Here is a 22,280-nt window from a genome sequence, read left to right as displayed (position 1 = left end):
CGCAAATATACACAAGCTACTACACAAATCATCCAGATGGCACGGCACATGGAGGAACCTATTATTAGGTCGACAATCAAGCATCACGAATTAAACCAATATTCAAAAGATCACATACAAGCAACCAACATAAGCATAGAGGACTTGCATGGTTCACTGACAGTTTCTGCAATATATAGCCCACCAAGGCACTCAATAACTAGTGAACAATATGAGCAGCTGTTTACTACACTTGGCAACAGATTTATTGCGGCTGGTGATTATAATGCCAAACATACACAATGGGACTCTAGATTAATAACAGCAAAAAGTACCTACCTATTGACCAACCTACAGACTAAAATCCCTGGTCTTGTTCACTTTGGAATTTACAAGGAAATTCCTAAAAATTGCGTGTTGGCAAACTCTTGTCTTGAATTATCCTCTGATCATTCTCCAATTCTAATTACAATCAGCACTGACATAATACAAAAAGAACCAGCACCAAGCTTAGGCAACAAATATACTAATTGGAATAATTTTCGTGAATATCTTAATACCTTTGTGGATCTCTATATTCCTCTAAAAACCAATGATGAAATAGAGAACATGGTGGAACACTTTACAAAATCGATACAGAAAGAGATATGCAGACCTATTAGCCTACTCCCTGCAAAGTTATATGGCAAAGTTACTATTAAAATTACTTGTAGAACCAATTCTGAAATCAAATCAATTACTTTCTAACTATTAATTAGGATTTAGAGCGAATCATGCCCACTTGGAACAAGTCCACCGAGTTATAAAAAATATATATAAATTATTTGAAGATCAAGAATACTCCTCTGCTGCCTTTTTAGACATCGCACAAGCTTTCGACAAAGTTTGTTATACAAAATGAGCAAAAGCTTACTGAACAACATTTTCCTTATCCCCAATTCTACCTTTAAAATGGACACTTTGAAGTAAGATATCAAGATAAAACCATATTTCTAGACCCAATAAGGTCTGGTATGCCTCAGGGCAGTGTACTTGATCCAATCCTCTATATAATCTACACATTTGATCTTCTCACTAGTAACAATATAACCATTGCAACATATGAAGATGGTATCGCTATTATGACATCTTACAAAGATAATGTCTTTGCTTCTCAAATCTTGCAGTTTCACTTGGATGCTATTTCCTCTTGGCTAAAAACTTGGCGAATTAAAGCAAATGAAAGTAAATCTATCCATGTGATCTACACCCTAAAAAGAGTTGCCTGTGCAACTGTGGCATTAAATGGTCTGTTCTTTCAACAAAAGGATGCAAAATATCTGGGAATCCATCTGGACCGACGATTAACTTGGAGGATACATATATTTACTAAGAGAAAGCTACTGGGTCTAAAATTTAGCACATTATACTGGATGTTAGGTCGTAAATCACAATTAACAGTTACCAACAAATTGCTAAATTACAAAGTCGTTCTAAAACCGATATGGAGCTACGGAATTTAATTGTGGGGGACAGCATCCCACTCAAATATCGAAATCCTACAAAGATTCCAGCCCAGTACTTAGGATTATCGTAAACGCTCCATGGTACATAACTAAGATTGTTATTGTTCTTGATCTTAAAATGAAATCTGTCAAAGAAGAAATATCCTACTTCTCCCAGAAGTATGACGAGCACATAGAAATTCACCCCAACGCATTGGCTCAACCCCTAATGAGACGTCCCGTCCAGCGAAACTTAAGAAGGCATCTCCCATGTGACCTGCCTGTTAGATTTTTCGAACCTTAGTACTTTTCTATAGTGTAGTGTTGTGTAGGAGTTAAGTTTCCCAAATCCAACCTTATATAAGTAAATGCTGACACTGGACAGTTTTCATAAATGTTTTGTTACTGTCATTAACATTTGCCTATTGTAAAATTTGAGAGATTGCAAATTAAACGGGATGTTTATTAAAAAAAAAAATAAAAAATAAAAAATGTATTAAAAAGATTAATTAAGTAGATCAATATTAAATAATAATAAAATATTATTTATTATTTAACTAGTTCAAAATTTTGGATCAAACAAATATTGTTGTCATGATTATCTATTTAAAGGCCACGCTTTTTGCTGAGTTAGCATACAGAAATTTGAACGATCCACTGAAACAAAAAAATAATAATTTATACCAATAAAACCATAAATATTGGAATATGTTTACCATATGGACTGCTTCAATTAATATTACAGGGAGAGATATACGACAGACAGGGACATTTCATAGTTTAACAATTTACATATAAAATTTAACAGGTCGGTTTTTTAACAGTGTAACAATGGCCTGGTAGGGAATAAAGGATGCCCAGAAGTTGAGTATTATGGTGAGTAATATAAAAATTAACCCAAGGGTAAGTTTCGTATTGAAACTATAAGATGGATGAAGAATTCCAGGTCCAAGTACGGCACTCAGGTGTTGTGAGGGAGACAGCTACGCGATTTGTGACATGGTTCTACAGGTCTCTTATTCAGAACGACGGATATTGAAATCAGAAAGAAAAAAGAAAATGAATCCTACTAACGGACAGAACATTAATAAAATTGGAACAAATAAAAAGGAACAATGGCGCCACTTTGTCTTTTTTGCGATGTACCATCGCATATATAGACAAATACCAAGAAACATTCACACTTTTCTTATATGTTCGTTAAGTAAAGTAAAGTATTAATTATTTATATGTGGTTCAAGACAAAAGAAGATTGTTAAAGAAACCAAAAATACTATGTTGTTAAATACAAGCTATATTTATTATTGGCTGAAACATGGATTAAACTGGACATAATAATTTACATCTTACAAACAAAAATGTCCACTATAATTTGATACCTTCTTATATCTTTATATAATTTTAAATATTAATTTCTTCCTATGACGTGGTAAAAATATTTATATTAAAGATGACCTCAAAAAGAAAGATTATTAAAAAAAATTAAAAATCAAAATTTACCTGGGTCATATTATGATATGTAGTTTTTTGGCTTCTTAATATCTACATATCCATTTAGTGTTTTACATAAAAAAAATGATTATTCAACATGCAAAAAAATTAAGGGGAAATACCCCATTCAAAAACAATGTAACACTGCACTGACACTAAGTACATGAAATGTTAAAAAAAATTATAAATGGTAACAGGTATTTTCTTCCTGCATAGATCACCACCACTGAAATATTCAGCATTGTAATTTAATCTGCTGTTGCAGGATAAATAAAAAAAGGTAAAGACTTACAGTGACATGTGGGCTGTTTAGCTATGTATCCTGCAATTAAGGATGACCCATTCTTCACTAACTTAATCATTACTTGCTGGGTCACTACATATTTTGTTATACCTCGTACTATTTCATTAACTGCATACTATCGCCAAATAGCACTACATTTGATCTCCAAAGATGTTTTTAAATTAAAAAAACTGGCTAAGATCAGCGAATAGCTCCGCCGACCGGTCTCTTCGTTGACCAGACGAAAAGTGACTTTTGGAAAAAAAAAATCTTCTCACTAATTCCACGCTAAGGTCAATTTTGAGAGTTTTATGTCTTTTACGCGTAGTAAAGCATCTGCCAATCGCTGGTCTATCTTGGCAAATTTAAACAAACACTTACTGTGCTTAGTTGTGAAACGCAGTTCTAAAAGCGTTATTATGTGCAATTAACACCGTATAAACAAACACTTATAATTATGTCTCCCGTTCGAAATTCAAGTGGTTATTTTTCGAAAATTTGTAATATTCTAGGTTATACAGAATGTAATTTGAAATACTTTATACAGAACGGACTTTAAAAGTGATACAACAGTAGGAATAAAACTGTAACGTTTTGTTTCATTGTTTTTTTATTACTAAAAATGTGTATGTCTGTTTCAGGTTAAAGCTAATGGGGAAGTCGTGGACTGTTTAAGTACATTAAAGAAAGACAATACGGGATATCATTTAAAACATCTTTTTATGGGATCTGAAGGAACATTAGGAATCGTTACTAAAATTGCAATTAATTGCCCTCCTAAACCCAAGGCTTATAACGTGGCGTTTTTAGGTACGTAATAAAATATTTGTTCGTGAGCAATTGAAAAAAAAACAATATGTGTGTTTAAAAAAATTTGTTTAGTTTTTTTCACTTAAGTATATCATTATTATTTTTATAATTTTTATTTTTAACTAGTGTTATGAACTGATTCGATTATTAATTTTATTTTAAATAATTTTAGATTTGTGACGCGCCAAGCAAAAGCACTCTTCACAGCTATAACAAAGACAGCCACTACACACTGTCGCTTATACGACGTCGTCGCTTATACGACGTCGTCATCCACATCTTTGCTTTGTTGAATTCATTCAACCGGTCCAGATCGTCTAAAAATTGTTACTTTTTTTAAGCGTGCTAACCAGTATTTTGTTTTCACGGTCCTTCGAACTTAAGTGCAACTAGCAGCAACCAGCCAGAATATTAAGGAGCTCCTTGCGTCATAGAGAGAATTGTAGAACGTTAAGTGAGCTGCGTCATTGATAAGATATTTGCGTGAAGAACGGGGTCCTGTATAAGCTAGTACGAAAGAATTGAATCTCGATATCAAACTGTAAATGAAATAATATAAGGCTAAATAAAACTACGATTATTCGTTAATGTTTTCGTTTTAGACCGTTGTATACTATGTGGTGATACAATGTCATATTGTACGTAACAATTGACGGACGAAAAGAAGACGACTAACAACTAATATACGTCTTCGTCAAATGTTACGTAATATACACTCTACGTCAAATTAGACCAATAGAAACGAAGGTCTCCTTTGGCATACCGCCATGTTGGTTATTTCTATGTCATCTTTAAAATCCTATCACGTGGCAACTCGATGCCCCTCTTTGTTAAGCCGTTTAGCTACTGTAAATCTAAGGACCCATTGGCACACAGAAAAATTTACTTTTTCTCTGCCATCGTGTTCTATTCGTAAATCCCGTTACAATATGCCATTTTGCACATCACCACTAGACCAAAAGGAACGAAGATACATCTATGTGTCCTTTATGCACGCTGTTATGTTTACACATACACATACGAAAAAAGAAGAAGAACGATTCTGAGGCAACAAGTTCATAGCCACTATAACGCCATCGGATTTGGTCCTGAGTAACTGCTTGTGAACCCTGCTATCTCGGCCGGTAATGCAGATCCAATGCTTACCGACATTGAAGCCAGTGATGTCATAACTCTGCAATGTTTTTAATTTAATTTGTATGATTGAATTTGGTCATTGAATACTTTAGTTAGACAAATAAAAAGAGAACCCTAGCAGACCTTCTCAAAACAGATGGAACACGACTTCTACGGAACACAAAAAGAAATATGGAGAATGAGCATAGGACAAAGAAAAGAGATGAACGAACTAATAAAAACGAAACACATTCAGAAGGAAACACGGCCAGACTACTTTCGATCCCTATTTGCTAAATGTGACGATAATGAACCAGCAACACTAAAGGTGACTTCAAACGAAGAAATAAATATTGAGGAAAAAGAGGTAAAGGAAGCATTAACGAAATTAAAAAATAGAAAATCACTAGCAGATGACAAAATACCGAAAGAACTCCTGAAGTACAGAGGACCAGATCTGTCCAAACAACAATTAAAACTAATCCAAAAAATAATAGAACAAAATAAAATTCCTCAAGAATGGAGTTCAACGACCAAGCATCCAAATACTCCTCTTCAAAAAGGACAAAGTGAAATACTTAGAATAAGAAATCAAAGTTGAGAACAAAGTGTATAAATGGAGTATAATACCACTAGTTCAGTTAAAGCCACAGTCAATGGGAGAACCATAAAATTAAAAATGTCTAAGCATTACTCAAGACCAACTGGCCAACAGTGGGAGATGTTAAAATATACAACTGCGCAGATGGTATATCTAAATTACGAAAATATGGAGGGTGTAATAAACCCCAACTATAGATCAATTGATCACGAACAAGCTTGTTTTGCAAGTTATTGCAGAATGAAATATTAATATTGATTAAAATATGAAATTAATAAACTCTTAATGGGTATACTCAGTGTAGGAAGTCTAAACAATCGAGCTGGGTTCCGTACGAGGTGAAGCTGCAATAAAATTTTTAAAAATAGGTTTAAATTTAGTACAATTTAAATTAATTTGAGTATTAAGACAGTGAGAGTTTTCATTTGTTTCCCTTGTCATTTACAAGTCTTCCAATAAATCCAACTCCATGTGGTTTTTCTTTCTACTAGTGTCATATAAAATAGATGAACCAGTATTGATATTAAAATTATGTTTACTGGACAATAAATGGTGACCAAAACTTGAAGAGTTTGGTCTGTTCAAATGTTCTGTGATTCTAGTAAATAACTTTCGAATGGTTCTACCTACACAAGAGGCATCACACTCATTACATTTTAATTTATAAATACCACTTTTGTCAAGAGTGTTCATACTATCTTTGGTGTTAATTAAAAAGGAACCTAAAGTGTTGTGTGAAGGAAATTTTGATGTCTTCAATTGTAGAAGTAAGTTTTGATATTTTTTTGGAAATGTTGCTGATATAAATAAAGGAGAAATATCTGATGTTGTTTGAAGTATTAGGTTGAAGAAAACATTGTAATGAATATGCAAGCTTTTCTGCAATTTTAACTTTTGCTCTATTTAGAAGCTTATGGATGATGTTGGGATCATAACCATTATTGAAAGTAATTTGCTTGAGAGTATCAAGTTTTAAGTTAAAGTTCTCATTAGAAAGTGGACATTTGAGAAGCCTATAATGTAACTGTTAAAAGCAGCCATTTTATGTAGGGTTAGATGATTAGATGTTTCATGTATAACATGATCTGTTTGAGTAGGTTTTCTGTAAATATTGTACTCTAGAGAATCTTTTTTACGAGATATAGTCATATCCAAGAAGTTCAACCTATTGTCAAATTCTGGTTCCAATGTAAAAGAGATGTTAGGATAGAGGTTATTAAGATCATCTAGAATCTGTAAGGCATCATCTTGGGTTGCCTGTATGAGAGCTATATAATCATCAACATATCTTAACCAAAAAACTATTTTGTTGTTGTTGTTGACAAATTTCTGTTATAAGCTATCTAAGAAAATATCAGTAAAAAAAGGTAATAATGGAGAACCCATCGCTAAACCTGTTGGTTGTTTATGTATTTTTTGATTAAATTGGAGGAAGTCCTGATCAAGACAAAATTTAAGCATAGTTAAGATGGCATCTTTGTCTTTTACTGATATGTTGCAATTGTTTAAAAGGTTGTGTACTAAAGGTAAAGTTTCATCTCTTGGTACAGAAGTAAACAAATTGGAAACATCAAAAGAAACTAAATAAAAACTACCTTCTATTTTAATGTTATTTAAACGTTCTATTAGCTCTAAAAAATTTGTAATGAAAAACTAAAGTTTAAAATTAGTGATAAACTGAATTATGTTGGAAATAAACTGGAGTGTTATAGAAACTTACAACAGACCTTATGGGACAATAATGTTTATGGATTTTAGGAAGTCCATATAACCTAGGTGTTCTATGATTAGATACAGTTAACTTTTGTGTTGTTAAATTTAGTAATAGTATCATCATTAAACAATTTAACCATTGCTTTTGTTTTAATAATAAATTTGTTAACTGGATTTTTTTCCAAAATTTACAAAACTGTTATCGAAATGGAAAGATTCTACTTTCTCTATGTATTGCATTTGTTTTACGATTACAACACAATTTCTCTTATCAGCCTGGCTAAGTACTAGAGAATCTCTATCGATTTTTTATTTAATTAATTTTAGCAAATCGTTTTGTTTTTTAAGAGAATGGTGATTTCTATGAAAATTGCGTTTGTACTTACATTGTTGTTGTTGAAGTAAGCTAATGCAAGAGTTTCTTAAATACTGTTTAATTTCAGCATTGTTTGTCATACCTTATTCTGTTCTCTGTAAAACTTCATCAATGCATTAATGCTTTTGTGAAATAAAGATATATTCCTCTAATCTTACTTTATGTTTAATACATTTTTTAGGTTTAAATACTTTTGAAGATGTTCTGAAAACTCTCAGAAAAGCCCGACAAGAATTGGGAGAAATCCTGGCATCATGTGAACTAATAGACGACTTAAGCTTAGATCTGGTAACCACTCATCTGAATGTTAAACCACCATTTGAACCTTATCCTTTTCACATGTTGATCGAAACCCACGGTAGTAATGCTGAACACGACGAAGAAAAAATGAACAACTTCTTAGAAAATATAATGGAAGAGGGGTTAGTAATGAACGGAACAACCACTAATGAAGTAAATAAAATGAAGGTAAGTTTAATTTAGAAAGATGGATATCTAGGGTAGAACAAGTCTTCTTCTTTCAGTGCCTATTCGTTCCGAATATTGGCAATCATTCTGGCTATAATTATTTTATTGACTGATGCTTTAAATTGATTCGTTGTTGTTGTGGAGAACCATTTCCTCAGGTTCTTCAACCATGATATTCTCCTTCTCCCAATTCCTCGCTTTCCGAATACTTTACCCTGTAGGATTACCTTCAGTAATCTGTATTTAGTGCTGTTTCTCATTATATGTCCGAGATATTCCAACTTTCTCCTTTTAATGGTATACATCACCTCTCTTTCTTTGCCCACTCTTCGTAATACGGTCTCGTTGGTTATCTTGTCTGTCCATGATATCCTTAGAATTCGCCTATACAGCCACATCTCGAAGGCTTCAAGTTTTTTCTTCATTGCTTCAGTTAGTGTCCAGGATTCAACTCCGTAATACAATATTGAGAAGATATAACATCGTAGGAGCCTTACTTTTATCTCCAGATTAAGATTGTGGCTTTTAAAGAGTTTGGCCATGTTATTGAATGCACTCCTAGCCTTCTCTATTCTACATTTTATTTCCTGTGAGTGATCCCATTGTTCATTTACTGTTGTTCCAAGATAGTTATACTGTTTTACTCGGTCCACTGGTGTATTATTGATAAGTAGTTGAGCGTCTCTGACTTTATTTTTGCTAATGATCATAAATTTAGTTTTTGTTATATTTACTTGAAGTCCAAATCTTTCACTTACTTCATTTACTTTGTTTATTAGTTGCTGTAAACTGTTCAAACTGTCTGCAAAAATAACGGTGTCGTCTGCATAACGGATGTTGTTTAGGCGTTCTCCATTTAGAAGTATTCCATGTTCGCATTTTTCCAAGGCTTCACTAAATATTTCCTCTGAATATAGATTAAATAATATAGGTGAAAGTATACAACCTTGTCTAACGCCTCTTAGAATCTGGATCATTTCCGTTGGTTCACCTCCAAAATTCGTTCTTATTGTGGCTGATTGGTTCCAGTATAAATTTTGTATTATACGCCGATCTTTATCATCCATTTGGACTTTTGTTAGAGTATCCATCATTTTTTGGTGTTGAACTGTATCAAATGCTTTTTGGTAGTCCACAAAGCAGGTGTAAATATCGCAAGAACAAGTAGAACTAGAAATACATGAACCTACTTGGAATTATGTACCTTTGTGTCAAGCTGACGAAATGGTTCGTAGGGCTAAGATGCCTAACCACTTGACCTAACAGCTCCTTCATGATCCCGATCCTGCGGTTCTATAGAAATAATGCAACAGACAACAAGCTACTTAGTGCTGGAGATAAAGAGCTCATCTGGATTTCCGTCTACGTTAAATAAATGAGCGAATCTTACTTTTACTTGAAATTCGTTTCCAGTATTTTGCAATACATGGTATCTTTCTCATCGAAAACAATCTCTTTGTACCTTACTTACTTTATTTTGTGCAGTTGGTTGACTGTTTAATTAACTTAATGCTGTATGAAGTTTGGTTGACTTTTCTTTAAAACTGACATTCTTGGTGCCTTAACTTCGTGAAAAGGCTAGTCTGGATCCTGATGTAGACATTTCATAATTTGCCTCCTGACTAGTTTATTCAAATTTTAATGAGTTGTCCCTTGTCAGCAACCTTTGCACCACACTCACATCAAGACCGTAAACAAAACAATCTTTCATTGTTTAATGAAGAAAGCTGCCATATTGATATGAAGCTGTCAAGGACTTCAAATATGATCTCTTGCTACCTATAATCAGTGGCAGCTAGTGACTAATAAAAGAGGCAGTGCACAAATAGATAAATTTACCGGGTACTCGATGAAAAAGGATTTTTTTTATTTTTTTGGCACACTTTCATTAAAATTAACATTAATGTATAATTAGATGACCGCATGGATAAAGAATTATGAAAATAAGGCAAGGAATAACGATATTGTGTCATAACAAACCGACAACAAGAACAAGACATACAAAATACTCAACATTTTATGGTTAACGTGCGCACTTAGTATTTTTAAATCATAAACAATAATAAAAACTTCTCTCGCATCAAGCAGTAATTTATGGCAGTTCAAAAGTTTTTATTAAAATGAAAATTTTCACTGTTGAAACATATTTCAAATCTAGTCTTCGGTCTGTTTTACTAGCAAAACGGTCAATAACTCGTTTATTATTAAAGTCTTCAATGTTGTTGAGAAACACTTTATCAGCTGATAAAATTCTCAATGCACTTAGCTTTTCTTCTTTCATCGAGTTGCGTCTTTTCTGAGGAAAAGGTTCATCGGTTTCTACTTGCTCCGAATCTAGTTGGTCAATAACTGTATCCATTTCATCACGAATTTTTTGCATTGTCTTTTCAAATGTTTGCAGATATTGTATAGTTTTAATGGGAGTTGCTTAAAAATTATTTCTACATGTGGCATGATTTTATAAAAAACGGTTAACCAAAATATAAAATCTTTATTCTGTAATCAAAGTTTATATTCAACGGTTTGATCAATGGTTGAATTCAATTTAATACTTTTGTCATTCTCTAAAATATCCATGACTTGTATCAGCTCATTTCGGTATTCATAAACTGTATTGACTCGTTTATGAACTCTCTCATCCAATACCTTTGTTCATTGATGTAGTAAAAAAACAAATTCCAGTTAAATAGGCGAAAAAAATCCGGATGCGTTAATTGAAGCCGCACTGCTCATTATCAGATTCATCTGATGTGCATGGCAATGTTCATAGTTTGCAAATGGATATTTATTTTTAATTATTTTTTGTACCCCATTTACACCTCCGCTCATTACTGACGCTCCATCATAACTTTGCGCTGTTAACTTATTTGGCACATCACTGATTAAAGGATTAATTTCATTTGAAATACAATTTGCTATTGTAATAGCATTCTGTAATAGAGGATTTACATTTCCAAAATCTTTCTACTAGCTTATTGGAGGCAATATATCGTAATATAATGACTAACTGATATACGGTAGCGATATCTATAGTTTCATCGTCAATTACGGCTATTATATAATTTGATTTGGTAATTTCTTTAGTCACCTCATCATGGTAAACGTCAAGCAAACCAACGAAGAGCTCCATTCCAAGAGCTGTTTGATTATGGCTTAAAATAAAAACCTAATTAGGCCTCTGTAAACTCTTCTCTAATTTAAAGTGGGTCGCATAAGGATCGCCAGCTTATGACAGCTTCCGGTAGAGATGGTAATAAAGACATGTAGAGACGTGGTTTCAATTAATTAGCATCATATATTTATATCATTTATTAATTGATTAATGACAATCATAACATAGCGCAGTGATATTTGATAAAGTGAACCTACAAACCCAGAAATGAGTACAAAGTAATTTAAACAGAACAAACAAAAACAGAAAAACATAGTTATGATTTGTTGATTGAAAGATGTGAGGAAGAATTTGTTCCACAGATTTAATTATCAATAGGTGATGCCAAAAATGAAACTTAAACATATGTCAAAACAAATATCAGTTTAATAGTCAATAAAAAACAAATTATCAGAGATCAAACCAGTAGCAAGAATGTGGCAGATGCGGAAGATCACATGCTTTTAATGCCTGTCCTCCCATGGGAAAACAATGTACGCATTGTTATAAGTATAAAAATTTTAACAAATTTTGTTAAAGAAATATTGTTAGGTTTATAACAGTAATGAAATATCTAATGTAGCTAGTGATAATAGGCAAATTAAGTATAATGAATTTGTTTTGTTATAAGTTTAAAAGCCATTAAACAAATGCCTACACCAAAAAATGTCAGAGCTTAGTCGTTTTTTTTTTGTAAAATTGTGCTAGGTTTGTTAAAAAAAAAACCCTAATATTTAGAACAGTATGTATTCGCTGCAAAATAATTAAATATATTCATATTGAAACTATAAATTCATAGCTATGTTCGGTTAGATTAGTTCATTATTGTCAGAAGGAAAGAGAGTGGACACGTAATCGTATAGAATTGACTGATGCCTAAACCGGCACCAGAGAAGTTGCCATATCATATTTTATTTCTTTAGTAGATTGAGAATAATGGATATATATATATATATATATATATATATATATATATATAATCAATAAATGGATTTTTTCCAAAATTTATAATTGGATACTGATATAATGATCACTTTTTAAACATGATTTTATCATTACAGATTTTTTAGTAGATCGATGTAGTGTTTCAGTAGATCAGTAAATTGAAGTTGAAATCAGTAGATCTACTGAAAAATCAGTAGACCGCGTAATCCTGCAGAGGTAGTAATGGGTACTAAAATAAGGCACCAAAATATGCCGGTCACATCGAAACCGGACTCACTTTGCGAAGATTTATTAAATGAGCGTTACCTGTTCCGTCTCTTTCCTTGTCTTAGATTATTGTCAATAATAGGTAGGACCAAATTGTATTTAAACCTTAAGAGGGGAGATAATATAAGTTATCCTTTGCATACTACGCTTTAGTGGATAGTGGTAAGGATCGCCAACTTCTAACAGCATCCAATAGAGACAGTGTGGTTAATAAAGACATGTAAATACTAAACGTGGTTTTAAACCACGTTTAGTATAATACTATACGCTTATCTTAATCACGAAATCTTGATATATTTTATATTTCTAGTTTTTTTTTCTACAACATATTGGCTTTAAGTACCATCTGTAGAAATTCATACTTTTAATGGTTGTACATTCTTCCCATCTCTTTAAAAATATGGATGAATCATAAAATACCGTAATAAATCAATAACAACAGGTAAATTAAATATAATCTAAGTCTAAATCTGTTTTAGTCCATATGGGATTTGAGGGAGAGAATCACAGAATCGCTTACAAGAGATGGGTATGTGTTTAAGTACGACATTTCCCTTCCCACGGAACACTTTTACTCGCTAGTTCCCATCATGAGGGAAAGACTCGGGGATCTATCCTTTAGAGTATGTGGCTACGGACACGTTGGTAAGTATCTACTTTTGCGGTAAGTACAAAATTGTACTAACAAGGTATATCAACAATCTTAGATCTGGTCCATTTCCTACTGTTTTAAGTTTCTACCAGTTAAGGACTAGTTTCATGCTGTCGTTATTGATCTGCTTAAGTTATAGGGAAACAAAATTTAAGGACTGTTTTATTATTGGGACAGTAATCTAGGGACGAGGTATTTTAGTATTTGCAGATCGTTTTTTTTTAATTGGAGAAAAAACACTTGTACCTGGCAGTGATAGACAAAAAATGTCTTAGTTGGTTCAGTAAGTTTTGTTGTTCGATACGAAAAACATGGTTTTATGGTTTGACACACCTTTTGTTACCAACCCTTTTGATATAATCTTCCTGAGCTTTAATGCACTTGATCTAGTAATCTTATAATTTATGGATGCCATTCCTGAAGTGAGAGTCTGAAAGATTGTCAACATATGCTTCCACAACTACAATTGCTTATTCGTTAGATTAAAACCAGAATTTTTTGAGATATGAAAAGTCGGAGCGAGCTAAATCTGGCGAATAGGGATGATGTTACGACAAGATGAGTTGTATGAGAGAGATGTATGAGAGGGTTGATGAAAATATTTTCCTACGTAAACCTAATTTTTCCACGAATTTTTAAATAACAAATAATCTGGGTTTATTGTTTAACAGTTTGGAGGTTAAGTTAGGTTAGGTTTAATATGAGTGGGCGCTTAACCACACTTCCATTCGACCAAAAAGTTCTATTTTGGCTCATCCTTAGGTTAAAGTTGTCCTTTCAGTCCAACCTTTTTAACAAAGTCTATTATGGCCTTTGGTAATACTTCTACGAAGTCTTAGGACTCTAATAATTAATACTCAAATGTCTTGAGCCTTTTGGTGATAATCCACGAATAAAATTTCTGTTGGAGTTCCAAAAAACTGATGAAAATACTTTCTTAGTCGATTTTCTTACTTAAATTTTCTTACTAGCGAAGGCAGCACCAATTGTGTATCCACCTTTTTAATATCCAAAACTTTAGTTTTTATGACATATACGACCAGATTTAAACTCACTTTTCTACTGTTCTAATTAAATGTGAAGAGGCCTAATAGACTTTCAAACATAACCAAGTTTTATTTGGTCAAGTTTTTTTTGTACCAACCAAATAAAAAACTATCCCTGCACGATATTCAGTTTTTCAAATTGGAAAAATATAATGAAGTGTCAACTTTGTTCTTATTGACATGTCTTATTAAGTTCCCTTGACGTTGGCGATTGACATGGCAACTCTCTCTTTGTCTTGTGCTATGCTGAACAATTGTTTACACTCCGTATTCTGGTCCATTCTCCGATATTCTTCAATCACAAGGCCTGTTTTCTACCAATTTCCCTGCATCCTTCCAATATTATACTACTGTCCTCGCATCATATATCCAAGATATGCTATTTTCCAAGAACTTCTTCGTTTGCTTGCTTCGCCGTCCACAATATTTTTATTGTTTGTCCAGACACCCACATTTCAAAAGTCTCTAAGCGGTTAATAGTGGATATTTTCAAGGTGCATGCTTCGAGAACATATAAGATAACCGACCATATGTAACATTTAATCATACGTTTCGAAAGTTAAAGTTTCAAGTTATCAAAACAATTTTATTTAATAAATTCCTTTATTAAACGTATAATAATAAAAACCCTCTCGGGCTACGTCACAGAACGTTTTCGGAATAACTATTCCATCATAAGTGCTATCTGGATGTACATGTCTGAAGCCACTAAATATGTGGGTAAACCCCTACTGGGGTTGGTAGTCCTTAGACGAAGTATCTGTGAGGACTTGTTGATAGCAACTATCAGTTGCTATCGCTACAACTATCAGTTGCTATCAGTTGCTATCAATGCAATGGCTTTATAATATAATTAAAAAAGGTATATTTATTTAACAATCCTATCGGGCTACAACACAGAACATTTTCGGAATGACTATTCCATCATCAGTGCTGCTACTAAGTATACATGTGTAAAGCCACTAAATATACGGGTAAAAACCCTTTAAATGTTATTACATTGATTTCATATTACATTGTTGCTGATAATTTTAGAGGACGTTAAAATTTCCAAACTGGAGTTGCCAGTTCTGAGACGTAGTCTCTATAAGGATCTTAGTGCTCAGCTGATCGTGCACATAGGAAAACTAACCAAGCTGTCATAGCCGTATCACGTTAAACATGTATTTATTACCTTTTATTATTTTTAAGTTTGCTTATTAATGAAAAATAAAGGCATTAAAGTTCGTCTTCTGAATATTTTTAAATATGAAGGCAACACAGTAAGACCTTTAACAGAAGGCGAGACGTTGTAATAATTCCCTTGTTTTATTACGCCTTAGTCTAGCATTTACCAATTTTTTATTCATTTTTCTTTCATGTTTTTCTTCAGGAAGGCATTGAGAGGGAACAACACCTTTCCTTGAAATTTTCTTTTTCAATGTTACAGCTTTAATAGAAATTTCAATTAAGATCTCTATTAGTGTAAATATATTATATAAAGTACATATACAGTGCGTTCATAAAGTGTGCAAACGGTCTATTATTTTATGACTTAATTATTTTCAGAGTTAAAGCTATAGTAGGTCGATTTTTTTTATTTTTTAAACTTTTTGAAAAAAAAGCTTTTACCCCCTCTACCTTAGCAGATGTGACGTCATCGATAATTTTTATAAAAGAAAGAGCATATTTTTATTTAAAAAATTTAAAGCTATTATTTTCCTGAGTACAACCGTACCAAATTCATCACATTCAAACTTCAGTATACAGAGTGTAAAGGAAACCAGTGCTCGTATTTCTTAAAATTTAATTAAAAATTTATTTTAGAAATAAAATTATTAAAGAAGTCATTTTATATTAAAGACAAACAAATAACATAATTACAACAAATGCTCGAATTGAGCTCCTTGGCTTAATTGACAGTATCCAAGAAGTCCAATGAATTCTTGAGTTAAGTTTGACAATATCATTGGTGTAATTTGTTGCATTTCAGTACGAATTCTCTGTTTGAGGTCTACCAAGATGATAGGTCGGTTCACGTATACCTTACTTTTCCAATAATCCCACATAGAAAAGTCCATGGGATTTTAATCTGGCGATCTAGTAGACCAGTCAATGTGGCCACGTCGTCCAATTTAGCGATTGGGTAACCACTACATCATAATGTGGACTTGCTTCATCCCGGTGAATCCAAATGGTCGGATCTATTTGACTAGGATTATTGATATCTGGAAATGTTGCGGTTAAGAATAGAACTACGCAGGTTTGCAACATCTCTAAATACCTTTCACCCATCACAGTACCGTCAAAAAATAAGTTCCTGCCATGGTATTCCTAACAATCCAGCCCATACATTTACTTTTTGGGGATATTGGGTATAAACTTCCATTGTTCAATTGGGATTTTCTGTTGCCCAATAACGACACTTTTGACTATTAACGGTACCATTTAAACAAAAAGTGGCCTCGTCGAAAAACAAGATATTCTATTCAAATCCATTATTTCTTCATTGAGTTCATGTATGTTTAATTTTATATGGATGTAATTTGGCCTTTTTTAGAATTTTATGAACAGCACCACAACAGATCTAATTGTTAGTTGATAAAGGTATAATTGAAGAATGAGGATTTTCTTCAATTTCAAGTAATACATTTAATTGATTGTCGTCGGAAACAGTGGGTCTGCCACTCTTGAGATTATCTCTAACATTGCCAATATAATTAAATTTATGCAATATTTTGCTTTACTTATTGGTACTCGGTCAGGATATTTTTCATGTAAGATATCGCTTACTTCCGCAATACTTCTTTTACGATCGTCGTAACGTAAGATCATCAAAACAAAACAAAAGCTATTCGCTGTTTTTTTGACAGAACCATCGTAATTTCAAATAATTTCCATTACGGTAATATTTCTCAAAAAGATACAACTGCACTACTACATCGATGTGACACAACAAATCAATTTAATATTGACATATCCAATGGTAACTATGAACCTACTCTCTGGTTGCTAAGCAATTTGACATGTCTTCACAGCCTACTTAAAATTTGCAATATACTGAGCATAGTCGTTACCACTTTATTTTATTGTATTGTTGATCTACACAGTACATTACAAAGTCATTATCATTTGATTGGAATTGGTTATCCATAATAGATAAACAATCTACCTTCTGTATCGTACAACAATAGGCCACTCCATTCGAACATTTATGACTTCTTTAATAATTTTCTTCGTAAAATAAATTTTGAATTGAATTTTAAGAAATACGATCACTGGTTTTCTTTACACTATGTATACTGAAGTTTCAATGTGATTTGTCTGGTTCGGTTGTACTCAGAAAAATATGGGCTTTTAATTTTTTAAATAAAAATATGCCCTTTCTGTTTAAAACACATCGATGACGTCACATCTGCTAAGATAGTGGGGTTAAAAGTTATTTCTTTTTTTCAAAAAAGTTAAAAAACAAAAATAAAAATTGACCTGTTAGAGCTTTAACTCTGAAAATAATTAAGTCATGAGATAATAGACTATTTCCACACTTTACGAACACACTGTATAATAAATATTGCAATTATGTTCAGAAAATTTACTTAAAAATAAAAATTATAGATAAAAAATGGTTGTGATCATACCACTTGTTATTGATTTCCCAATTTTTAATTCACGAGCCTAACGACATTGTACATTTTTATCTTGAGGAATAAAAGTACATACTTATTGCTTCCGAACGATAATTACTGAATTGCGGTACAGAACAAGAACAGTATTATTTGCATTTACTTTTTAACATATTGGTATCTTATTAAATTTAGTATTATTTACACTATTTATAACTATTTAACTAACTGCCAAATGTTTTTTTTTCCTACGTGCTTTAATTCAAATTTTTGCCGTACCGTGTTTCTTTCGTCATTATTAATGGTAAAGGCCCGTTTTTCAAAGTCCTATTCCCAATTTATGATCATATCGTGATAACTTGAATTTTGAATCAAACTTTATGAAAATAGTTACAAACTTTTTGAGATTCTTTTTTGAAAGACACTATTTATTAAATAATCTAGTTCACAGTTAAAAATTAATAAACATTTACAGGCATTATCTACAATTTCTTTTTTTTTTGTAGGTGACGGAAACATTCATCTTAATATTTCAGTACATGAATTTACAAAAGAAGTTCTAGAGCGAATTGAGCCCTACATTTACGAAGTGACAGCCAAATATAAGGGCAGTGTAAGTGCTGAGCATGGCGTTGGATTCAGAAAACCGAAATATATCCATTACTCTAAAACCAATGAGGCAATAGCTCTAATGAAACAATTAAAGGTTTTAATGGATCCGAACGGTATACTTAATCCGTACAAAGTGTTGCCTCCATAATTACTGATTTTTTATTTATGATTAGTTGGTGTAGGCTGGCTGGAGTATTTGATTTAAATATAACAAAAATGGGAATGATTCAGCATTAGGTAAAAGTTTTATTTGGCTTAATGAAAGAAGTCAAGAAATATTCAATCACTGATACAAATATCTATTGTATCGTCAATTACTGTCATAAAATTTATGACAGTAAGAATTACTGGTACCAAAATGATGCCAAAAAATGTTTTCTATAATCTGGTTATAGAAAGTTATTTGTCAATAGTTTCTGCAATTCCTGCAGAATACTAGAAAATAGTTATTTTCTAGTATTCTACAGGAAAGCGCTCTTGACAAATGTCTATAGTCGATTCACTAAGCTTAGGAATATTTTGACATAATTATTGTCAGAAACATACAACACAACAATTCCTACTCCTCGTTATTAATAGCTTAAATAAACTTATATTAAAAGAACTATATTAAGAGGCTGTGAAAATTGAAAACATCTTCCTTGTTAATGATATTATATGTATATAAGTTGATTATAAAAAATAAATAAATATATTTTAAATGTTTTGTAGTTGATTATTTATGTGGAAATTGTAAACATTTAAAAAAAAAATGGAATGGACGTTCGTGTATCACTGAATAAAGTGATATTCGAGTAGAAAATTTGTTGTGTAATTGTCATTTTAATATTGATGGAATGAAAACAAAACATTGTTAGCGCAAAATATAGGGTGGTATGTAGTTGAAGAATGCAAATTGTCCCTACTACATTCTAATACACCGTCAAACGTTGAATAAGCGAATGTGTAACGGGTTGAATGTCTATTTTTCAAATGGAACAGGCTGAGAGCATACATATCGGCAGTGTTACGTTAACAGTGTTACGTTACATCATCTATGACAAGAGACGATAGAACAGATATCATTCGGCGATAGGTGAGATGAAGATCTGATAAATTAAGAACCTATAACAATATAATAACCTTCTTTGGAGGGCAATTGTTTTCGCTCCATGTCGCTCAGTTTCTTAGATGTGAGAACGTCTTATCTTAACTCCAAATCTGAAAAATGAGTTTGGCTGAAACAAATATTGTAGGTTAAAAAAAATGAAATGTAAAGGAAAACTATCACAACCTATCAAATATGAAACTGGCATTAGACAAGGAGATTCGCTGAGCCCATTAATATTTAATCTGATAATGGATGAAATCATAAAGAAAGTTAAAAAAATAAGAGCATATAGAATGGGAAAAAAGGAAATAAGGATAATATGCTACGCCGACGACGCCGTAATAACAGCCGAAAATGAAGATGACCTACAAAGATTAATTAAAGAATTCGAAGATACGGCGCTCATATACAACATGGAGATATCAACAGAGAAAACTAAAGCGATAGTGTTATCAGCGGAACCGAGAAGATGTAAACTAGTCGTAAATAACAAAATAATAGAACAAGTGATGGAAACTGAATACTTGGGAATAAAACTGTCAAGCTACGGAAAAGTGGAAGAAGAAGTACAAAAACAAGTGAACATGGCAAACAGAGCAGCAGGATGTCTCAACAACACAATCTGGAGAAACAAATACCTCACAACGGAAACGAAAACCAGGATATATAAATCAACAATAAGACCGATAATGACGTACACAGCGGAAACAAGAGCAGACACGGCGAAAACACAAAGACTACTGGAAACAACAGAAATGAAAGTCTTACGAAAAATAACAAACCAAACTCTAAGAAACAGAGTAAGAAGTGAGGAAATACGAGCGAGATGTGGTATAGAGGAAATAAACGCGTGGACCAAAAGAAGAAAGGTGGAATGGAATCAACACATCGAAAGAATGACAGAAAATAGAATAGTACGAACAGCAAGAGACAAATCGCCAAATGGACGAAGATCATTGGGACGACCGAGGAAAAGATGGTCAGACAACGTCAATTGAGGCTAAAAACCGAAGTAAAACAGGCCTTTTGCCTATTTATAAAGTAGGAAGAAGAAGAAAAAAATGAAATTTTAATGTCAACAAAGCAAATCCTGCCTATGGCTTTACAAAAAATTTGAAATTGATACTTATGGATTCATGTAGTCGGCAGGATAAATTGTTGATGGCTTCAGATGCTGGTTGGATAGATTGTAGCTAAATGAGTAGATTTTAAGTTGGTGGAGATGCCTGGGATCGAACCCGTTGTGGTTCCAAGCAGCCATTGAGTTTTGCATGGTATCTGCTATGCTGCTGCAGTTGTTATTCCATGTTTGGTATCCCACGAGGCTTCAGAAAGTTCCACACAATATGATACTAACCTTGTAAATAAATAATAGTCTTAAATAAATCAACACCGCACGTCTTATTTTAAAACACGTTCCAGTGGTGTCACGGTGTGAGATAATTTATTAATTTAAAAATAAATTAAGTGACTCTTGAAAATACTTTTGAACTTTTAAAAAAAATTGTTGATCGGGAACATCCATGTAGTTCCTTAAAAGAACTTTTAAACAGTACGTGTGTGCTAGGACAAAAAAGCGGCTTGTAGAACTTTCGGTAAAACGATTACGTAAACAACTAGAAGAACGGGATGAAAACTGCAGCGAGTCAAAGAAGATCCTTCAAGAACGACTGAGAGATGTTTTCAACAAGAATGGAGATCACTCAGATGCAATCCATTTTCAATTAGCAGAAGAATCAGTTTGAATTGAAATTGAGGAAACTTCTATAAATAAGGATGAAAGATTCAATGAAACTTCTCAAATCATTAAACAAGCAGCTAGACAAAACGATGGAAAATTTTAAAATGTTTCCAAAAGATTCGATGAAACTTCTGAAATATTAAAGAAGTTTGTAGACAGAACAATGAAAAATTGAATAAGTTTCTAGAACATTCGATAAGATACAGAAAATGTAGACGACGAAGAAGAGAAGATAAAAAAATTAGAGAGCATGATAACCAATACGAAAGTATTGGTTATCATCAATAAATCACCAATCAATAAATGCAGTATTTTTATATCCTGTACTAAAAAAAGAATCACCGAGAAACTAAACGAAACATCAGATCAGATTCAAATTGCCACCACTTGATGGGAAGTCTTCTTAGTCCATATACCTTAATGAAGCTATTGCGACAGCCGATCATTGGACCGAACAAGAAAAGGCAGTTTCCTTGACTGCTGTTTTACGAGGTGATGCTGCGGATATCCTAACATCGATTCCTAAGGGTCAAGAAAAATGTTACCAAACCTTCATTCGACTATAAAAACGTAACGGAGATGCCCATCTACAACAAATCTACAAAGCACAACTAAGAAGTAGAATTAAACGAACAAGTGAAAATTTGCAAGAATTTGAACCAGATGTTGCTCGTATAGTGCGGTTGGCCTATCCAGAGGCACCAGAAAATATTCTGCAAGAAATTGTAGATACCTTCGTCAATAGATTGAAAGATAGTGAACTACAGAAAGCTTTACGACAAGCAAGACCGAAACTTTTAGATGAAGCTCTCGCTATTACCTTTTAACACGAAACAGCTAGTTAAGCTTCACG

At 32.7% G+C, this 22,280-nt stretch overlaps 1 protein-coding gene across 2 annotated transcripts in view; it reads left to right on the top strand.

Annotated features, from left to right (window-relative positions):
* Positions 1 to 19,302, top strand: part of LOC140445292 (D-2-hydroxyglutarate dehydrogenase, mitochondrial-like) — a 210,977-nt gene extending 191,675 nt beyond the window's left edge. For both annotated transcript variants that reach the window (XM_072537230.1, XM_072537231.1), the window contains 4 exons: positions 3,879 to 4,047; positions 8,035 to 8,321; positions 13,164 to 13,329; positions 18,491 to 19,302. In XM_072537230.1, coding sequence (XP_072393331.1) covers positions 3,879 to 4,047; positions 8,035 to 8,321; positions 13,164 to 13,329; positions 18,491 to 18,744 — 876 coding nt within the window. In that variant the 3' untranslated portion in view covers positions 18,745 to 19,302. The remainder of the gene's footprint in view (positions 1 to 3,878; positions 4,048 to 8,034; positions 8,322 to 13,163; positions 13,330 to 18,490) is intronic.
* Positions 19,303 to 22,280: the final 2,978 nt, after the last annotated feature.

Source organism: Diabrotica undecimpunctata, chromosome 7 (genome assembly GCF_040954645.1).
Source record: "Diabrotica undecimpunctata isolate CICGRU chromosome 7, icDiaUnde3, whole genome shotgun sequence".
Lineage (NCBI taxonomy): Eukaryota > Metazoa > Arthropoda > Insecta > Coleoptera > Chrysomelidae > Diabrotica > Diabrotica undecimpunctata.
This window is presented reverse-complemented; position numbering and strand designations above follow the sequence as displayed.